Source organism: Salvelinus sp. IW2-2015, unplaced genomic scaffold, assembly GCF_002910315.2.
Source record: "Salvelinus sp. IW2-2015 unplaced genomic scaffold, ASM291031v2 Un_scaffold3118, whole genome shotgun sequence".
Taxonomy (NCBI): domain Eukaryota; kingdom Metazoa; phylum Chordata; class Actinopteri; order Salmoniformes; family Salmonidae; genus Salvelinus; species Salvelinus sp. IW2-2015.
In genome coordinates, this window is record NW_019944408.1 from 1 (window position 1) to 8,272 (window position 8,272).

Here is an 8,272-nt window from a genome sequence, read left to right on the forward strand (position 1 = left end):
AAAAAGAGAGGGCTGCGCAGACTGCTTTTCGTTATATTTGTCTTCATTTCTCCTACTTGCTTTGGCCTAATATGTATCTAATGTGCTACTGCGCGGTCTCTCCCCCTCTCTTCCTCTCCCCATCTTACCGCCTCGGTCTCTCTACGCTCGTTCTCCCCTTCTGCCGCCCTACTCTCTCCCTCGGTTCCTTCTCTCCCCCCTCCCTCGTCGCCCCTGCCTGTCTTCTCCCTCTCCTTGGGCCCTTCTATGACCTAGTTCGATCTCATCATCCCTCCTCCCCCCCTCTCCCTCGTCGTCATGCTTCGTCCACGCATACCTCATTGCGGGCGCGCTAATCCGTCCCTCTCCGCCGTTGCTCTTCCCCCTCGCTTCCCCTCGTCTCCTCACCTGCAGTGCCCCCAGTTCCTCTCTCTCGCGGCTCCTGCCTCGCCCTGCCCGTGCCTCCTACTCTCTCCCCCCTCCTCTCCCCCTCCTCCCGCCCCAGTCTCGCTCGCCCTCCTGCTCCTCTCGCCTCCCGTCCACCTTCGCCAGCCCCTCCTCTTCTCTTGTAGTTCGACGTGCCCCTGCTCTCTCCCCTGCTCTCCCCCTCCTCTGCTCCTTCCCCTCTCCCCCTCTCTCCTTCCCCTTCCTCTCCCCTCCCGCCTCCCTCCCGCCTCCTCCCCTCGCTCCTTCTCTCTGTCGTCCCCTCTCTTCCCCGTCTGCTGCTCCCCTCCTCTCCCCCTCTCTCTCCCCCCTCCTCTCCCTCTCTCTCTCCATCCAGACTATGTGTGGCCCCTGCCCAGTGCTCTGTGTCCTATCTGGATCTACCTGGATGTTCTCTTCTCTACAGCCAGTATAATGCACTTGTGTGCTATATCTCTGGATCGATATGTGGCGATAAGGAATCCCATTGAGCACAGCCGCTTCAACTCTAGAACCAAGGCCATGATGAAGATAGCAGCTGTATGGACCATATCAATAGGTATGTATAGTACATGGACAGTACATTGGGGAAAAATTCTGGCTCCTTAACTTTTTCCAAATTTTGCTACCTAACAGCCTTAYTATAAAATGTATTAAATAATTTAAATTATCCTCATCAATCTACAAACACTACTCGAAAACAGTTTTTTTTTTCAAGATTTTTGCAAATGTATAACAAATAAAAAACTATATTTACATAAGTATTCAGACCCTTTGCTATGAGACTCAAAATTGACCTGTGGTAAATTCAATTGATTGGACATGATTCTGAAAGGCACACCATGTCTATATAAGGTCCCACAGTTAACAGTGCATGGCAGAGTAAAAACCAAGCCATGAGGTCGAAGGAATGGCCCGTAGAGCTCCGAGACAGGATTGTGTCGAGGCACAGATCTGGGGAAGGGTACAAAAAAACATTCTGCAGCATTAAAGGTCCGCAAGAGCACAGTGKACTCCATCATTCTTAAATGGAAGAAGTTTTGAACCACTAAGAGCTGGCCGCCTGACCAAACTGAGCAATCGGGGGAGAAGGGCCTTGGTCAAGGAGGTGACCAAGAACCAGATGGTGACTCTGACAGAGCTCTAGAGTTCCTCTGTGGAGATGGGACAACCTTCCAGAAGRACAACCATCTCTGCAGCACTCCACCAATCAGGCCTTTATGGTAGAGTTGCCAGACGGAAGCCACTCCTCAGTAAAAGGCACACGACAGCCCACTTGGAGTTTGACAAGAAGGCACTTAAAGGACTCTCGGACAATTTTGTTATGGCCTAAGTCTGACAGAATCTGTGTAGAAGATCTAGGTGCTGCTGTGAGAGAGAAAGAGAGAGAGAGAGAGAGAGAGAGAGAGAGAGAGAGAGAGAGAGAGAGAGAGAGAGAGAGAGAGAAGAGAAAGAGAGAGAGAGAGAGAGAGAGGAGAGAGAGGAGAGAGAGGCGAGAGAGAGAGAGAGAGAGAGAGAGAGGAGAGAGAGAGAGAGAGAGAGAGAGAGAAGAGAGATAGAGAGAGAGAAGAGAGAGATGAGAGACAGAGAGAGAGAAGAGAAGAGATGACGAGAAGGAGAGAAAGAAAGATAGAGAGATAGAGGAGAGAGATAAAAAATAGACATGAAGAGCATCTATGAGAGATAGACAGATAGATAGAGACAAAAGAGAATAGAGATAGAGAGATGAGAATAGAGAGATGAGAGATGAGAGAGCGATAGGTCATGAGTTCCTGGAATATCGTAGATAAACTTGGATTGTTGTGCAAGGACTTATAAAGGATACTGCTCTCTACATCAAACCTTCATCAAATTAAATTAAAACATAAACCTTGATTATCTGGAGGATTCTTTACTACAAGTAGGCTTATCAAGAAAAACTTATGGGACCAAAACCTGCAGAAGAAAACACAGAGGCAAAACCTGGAAATATTGTACCATCCAACACACAACTGAGTGAGTAATGTTCAGTCTGAAGCTACTTACGAAAAGAGTAAAATTAAACAATCTCTAGGTAATTGTGTTTATAATAAACCTAAGTAAATAAGGCCTACTAAGTTACCAAGCTGCTAGGACAGAACAGACCTGGCAGCAATTTCAATTAGCACTGAAATGAGATGGTATGAAAACCCTTGAACAAATGAAGCGGAATCAGTCACTACAGTCCTAAAGAACTAATCTGCCCTACTTCCGACAGTGCATCCCCTGTAGATATCAATTACAGTCTCCCCACTTCCTGCACCATGGCTTCCCTCTGTGTAGAGGTCATCACATTACAGTCTCCCCCACTTCCTGCACCATGGCTTCCCTCTGTGTAGAGGTCCACACATTACAGTCTCCCCACTTCCTGCACCATGGCTTCCCTCTGTGTAGAGGTCATCACATTACAAGTCTCCCTCACTTCCTGACCCATGGCTTTCTCTGTGGAGGTCATCACATTACAGTCTCCCCACTTCCTGCACCATGGCTTCCTCTGTGTAGAGGCATCACATTACAGTCTCCCACTTCCTGCACCATGGCTTCCTCTGTGAGAGGTCATACATTAAGTCTCCCCTTCTGCACCATGGCTTTCCTCTGTGTAAGAGGTTCCATTACAGTCTCCCCCACTTCCTCTGCACCATGGTTTCCCTCTGTGTAGAGGTCATAATCAGACATTTGACAGTCTCCCCCACTTCCTGACATGGCTTCCCCTCTGGTGTAGAGGTCACTCACATGTAAGTCTCCCCCACTTCCCTGCACCATCTGCTTTCCCTCTGTGTAGAGGTATACACGTTACAGGTCTCCCCACTTCCTGACATGGCTTCCCTCTGTGTAGAGGTCATCAGTTAGTCTCCCCCACTTCTTGCACCAATGGCTTCCTCTGTGTAGAGGTCATCGACATTACAGTCTCCCCCACTTCCGCACCATGGCTTCCGCTCTGTGTAGAGGTCTTCACTTACAGTCTCCCCATTCTGCACCATGGCTTCCTCTGTGTAGAGGTCCATCACATTACAGTCTCCCCACTTCCTGCAGCATGGCTTCCCCTCTGTGAAGAGGTATCATCACATTCAGTCTCCCCCATTCCTGCACCATGGCTTCCTCTGTGTAGAGGTCATCACATTACACAGTCTCCCCCATTCCTGCACATGGCTTCCCTCTGTGCAGAGGTCATCACACTTACAGTCTCCCCCACTTCCTGCCACTGGCTTCCCCTCTGTGTAGAGGTCATCACATTTACAGTTCCTCCCACTTCTCCTGCACATGGCTTCCCTCTGTAGAGGTCATCACAGTAAGTTCCCCCATCCTGCACCATGCGTTACCCCGCTCTGTTAGAGGTCGGTCACAGTTACAGTCTCACTTCCCATGCACCATGGGCTTCCTCTTGTGCAGGCGTCGCACTTACATCTCCCCTTTCTGCATTCCTGCACCATGCTTCCCTCTGTAGAGGTCAATCAGCATACACGTCCTCCCCACATTCCTGCAACATGGCTTCCCTCTGTAGCAAGGTCGTCACGTTATCAGTCTCCCCACTTCCTGCACCATGCTTCCTCTGTGTAGAGGTCATCGCATTATCAGTCTCCCCCTTCCTGGCACCATGTTCCCCTATGTGCAGAGGTCTGTCCATTACAGTCTCCCCACTTCCTGCACATGCTTTCCTCTGTGTAGAGGTCATCACCATTACGCTCTCCACTTTCCTGCACATGGCTTCCCATCGCTGTGCAGAGGTCGTCACATTCAGTTCCACATTCCCTGCACCATGGCTTCCCCTGTGTATGAGGTCATCAATCAGTCTCTCCGCACTTCCTGCATGGCTTCCTCTGTGCAGAGGTCATCACATCCCAGTAACCTTAAACAACACTGACGGAATAAGTAAAAAATAAGCTCCTCAAGGACAAATCATGAGCAATATTTGCTGACTGGCTACAAAGAGGGGCACATAAACATCTGTCCTGTTCCATATGTTTAACGGATGTGAAATGGCCTAGCTAGTTAGCGGGTACGCGTATATAGCTTTTTCATAGTTACTACTTGCTGTATGAAACCCTAGAAGTAGGTGTTTCCCTTGCTCTGCAAGGGCCGCGGCCTTTGTGGAGCGATGGTAACGATGCTTCGTGGGCGAACGTTGTTGATTGTGTGCAGAGGGTCCGCTGGTTCGCGCCTGGGTCGGGAAGGCGAGGGACGCGTAAAGTTACACTGTCACACACAGACCCTCTCTGGCCATGAACACACAGTGCTTATATTAACACAGACCCTCCTGGCATGACAAGTTCCTATATTAACACAGACCGCCCCTGGCATGACACAGTGCTTTATTAACCAGACCATCCCTTGCATGGACACAGTGGCTATATGTTTAACACAGACCTCCCTGGCATGGCACAGGTGTATATTAACACAGACCCTCCCCTGGCATGGGCACAGTGTCTATATTAACAACAGACCCTCCCTGGCATGGCACAGTGCTATAATAATCACAGACCATGCCCTGGCATTTTCCCCTTGATGAAGCAGGTGGTGAATTCGATCCTCTCAATGTCTGCAGACATAATCGGTGCGATGACGGGATACGACCTCAAGCTGAAACCTCGGCAAAGAACGGAGCTGTCTCTTCTCCCGGGGAAAGGCTGCCCGTTCCATGATCGTCTGCCATCTCACGTTGAACAACGTCGCATTGGTGTCCTTCCCAGAGTGATAAGGACCTTGGCGTGATTCTGGACAAACCTGTCGTTTCAGAATAACATCAAGGCGGTGACTCCGTTCCTAGTAGGTTTACTGCTCTATAACAGAACATTCGCTAGAGTAGCGACCTCGTGGTCACGCAGGAAGCGGCGCAGTGGTCTAATCCCAAGGCACTTGTGCATCGTTCCCGTCTGGATTACTGCCTGCAACTTTCTGCTGTTTGCTGTGGGTCGCCTGCCTGGTGGCCATTAAACCCGCTAAGGTCATCAGAAACGCCGCAGCCCGTCTGGTGTGTCCACTTTCCCAAGTTCTCTCGACGTCACCCCGCCCCTGCCGCGCCTCCTCGGCTCTCTCATGGGCTCCAGTTGCAGCTCGCATCCGCTACAAGCAGCTCATCGGTGCCTCTGCCCTACGGGGCTGTGAGGGGAAACGGCCACCTCCGTACCTTCACGCTCTGAATCAGGCCTACACACCAAACGAAGGGGCTCCCACTGCGTTTCAATCCACCTCTCTCCTGGCCCTGCTCGCCTCCCTCACGCTGCTGAGGAAGTAAACAGTTCCCGCTTCCACAGTCAGTCAAAACTGTTCGCTGCTCTGGCACCAAACTCGGTGGACAAAACTCCCTCTACCAGTGTATTTTGTCTGACACGCGGTTGACGCCAGGTCACGGGAGTCAATAGAACCACTTCGGAGACACGCGCTGAAACCCCACTCTTTAGGAATCTAGGAATAGGATTAATAGTATCCCTTCTAAACCCTCCTCGCGCTCCGCCCCCCATGTAAAAGAGTTTAAGGATGCAGCTATTGGTAAGGTGGTTGTTCCAGCTGGATATCATAGTGAATGCATCCATGTTGTTAAGTTCTGCATCTTGGATAAGAAGCGTCTGCTAAATGACGTTAAATGTAATGTAAATGTATAACATGTGTATATAACCCACAGACCCTCCCGTGGAATGACACACCTCGCGTATATATTAACACAAGGACCATCCTGGCATGAACAGGTGCTGATATTTAACACAGACCCTCTCCCTGGCATGAGACACATGCTATATAACACTGACCTGCCCCTGGCATGGCAACACGTGTCTATATTAAACACGACCCTCCCATGCGCAATGACACCAGTGCTATATTAACACAGAGCCCTCCCCTGGCATGGCACCATGATGCTATTTAACACAGGACCTCCCACTTGGCCAATGGCACACTTGCTATAATTACGAACAACAGACCCTCCCTGGATGGCACTCAGTGTAGATTAGCACAGACACCCCTGGCATGACACACGTCCTATATTAAACACAGACCATCGCCCTGGACATGACACAGTGCTATATAACACAGACCATCCCCTGGCATGACACCAGTGCTATAAGAGACACTACGTAAAGAGAGAGGTATTGGCCCAGGGTCGGAAACTCAGAAACTAGACATGAGGGAATCTGATGACAACCGTCTCGCCAACTTTGTGCAACATGAAACATAGTAATGGTCCATCCGTCATGGCAGTTTCAACAGGCAGCTTACGGGATCAAAGAGATGAACCACAGGCAAAGCCTGTCATCTCAAGGCAACGCGCGGCTCCGATTTGAAGAAGTCCTCAAATACATATATATTCTTTTTTAGTTGAACACGTTTTTGGTACTACATTGATTCAATGTGCTATTCATAGTTTTGATGTCTCAACTATTGATTCTAAAGTAGAACAATAGTACAAAGATAAAACAACCCTTTGCACATGAGTAGGTGTGTCAACACTTGGACTTGGTATTGTATAACAGTTATACCTGTGATATATCACAACAAATTGGCGAGGGCACTATAGAACACGTCTGCAGCACCCGGCCGCTCCACGGCTGCTAGAATCTGAAGTCAACGTTTTACGTTTGATTTGATGTGCGTGCTTGCTTCCCAACAGGAGGGCCTCATACAGCAAGCACCTAGATGCTTCTAACACAGATTTCTGTCAGACTTAGCATAACAATTGAGCGTCGAGAGTTCCTTACTAAGTGCCTTCTTTGTTCAGAACATCCAAGTGGGCTGTGCTGTGCCTTTTACTGAGGAGTGGCTCCCGTGCGTCTGGCCAACTCTACATAAAGAGGCCTGATTGTGGTGGACGGTGCTGCAGAGATGGTTGCGTCCCTTTCTGGTAGGGTGTCCCAATCTCCACAGAGGAAACTTCTAGAGGGCTCTGTGCTAGAGCAACCATTCTGGTTCTTGTGTCACAACTCCCTTGGACCAACGGCGCCTTCTCCTGCCCGTATCGGTGCTTTCACGTATTGGTCAAGGCGGTGGCCAGTCTTAGGTTGGTTCCAAAACTTCTTCCATATTAAGAATGATGGAGATCCACTGTGCTCTTGGCCGGACCCATTCAAATGCTGCAGAATGTTTTTTGTACCCTTAGGTGTTGGCTGGATCCAGATCTGTGCTGACGACAGCCAGATCCTGTGCTCGGGCTCTACGGGTCCAGTTTCGGACCTTTCGACTCTCATGGCTTGTTTTTATATACTCTGCACAGATGGGCACTGTTAAACTGTGGGAAACCTTACTAGACATGGTGTGCCTTTCAGAATCAATGTCCAATCAAGTTGAATTTGACCACAGGTTCAACTTGTTGAGTCTCATAGCAAGGGTCTGGAATATCTAGTAAATAGTCTTATGTTTAAATATTAGTTTTATAGTGACGCTTCGCATCTGAATCATTTGCAAAAACCTCTGAAAAAAAAAAACTGTTTTCCCGAGTAGTGTTTGGTAGAGTTGATGAACGACATTAAACCTTTTAACATTATCTTCTTTAAAATACATCCTTAAAAAATTAGTACGGCGTGTGCGTTAGGTTAAGCACAAATTTGGAAAAAGTTAAAGGCGGAGCCAGAATTCTTACTTCGCCCCAACTGTACTCTCGCGTCAACCGTCTCACATCGTTATATTTCATACACACTCCCCGTACCTCCCCAGCTCTCCGGACCACATACACCTTATTGATCCATGGATTCGGTCCCGATATGCAGTAAGAGTTCCACACACGCTGGGCTTTGCGACGCTAATCGCTATCCCTCGATCTCATCTCTTTGCAGGATCATCGGCTTTTATGTGGTTCGTAGCCGAGCGTGTGTTGTCGAAAAATTTTAGCTAGTCCAATGCGGGGGCTTTTGCGTTCTGGTGTGCT

The 8,272-nt window shown here is 49.1% G+C and overlaps 1 protein-coding gene across 1 annotated transcript in view; it reads left to right on the forward strand.

The window, feature by feature from the left end:
* Positions 1-768: 768 nt before the first annotated feature.
* LOC112075377 (5-hydroxytryptamine receptor 2A-like) overlaps positions 769-8,272 on the forward strand; it is a 23,958-nt gene continuing 16,454 nt past the window's right edge. Inside the window, exon 1 of the mRNA XM_024142386.2 lies at positions 769-961. Within this exon, the coding sequence (XP_023998154.2) occupies positions 838-961 (124 nt within the window). The 5' untranslated portion in view covers positions 769-837. The remainder of the gene's footprint in view (positions 962-8,272) is intronic.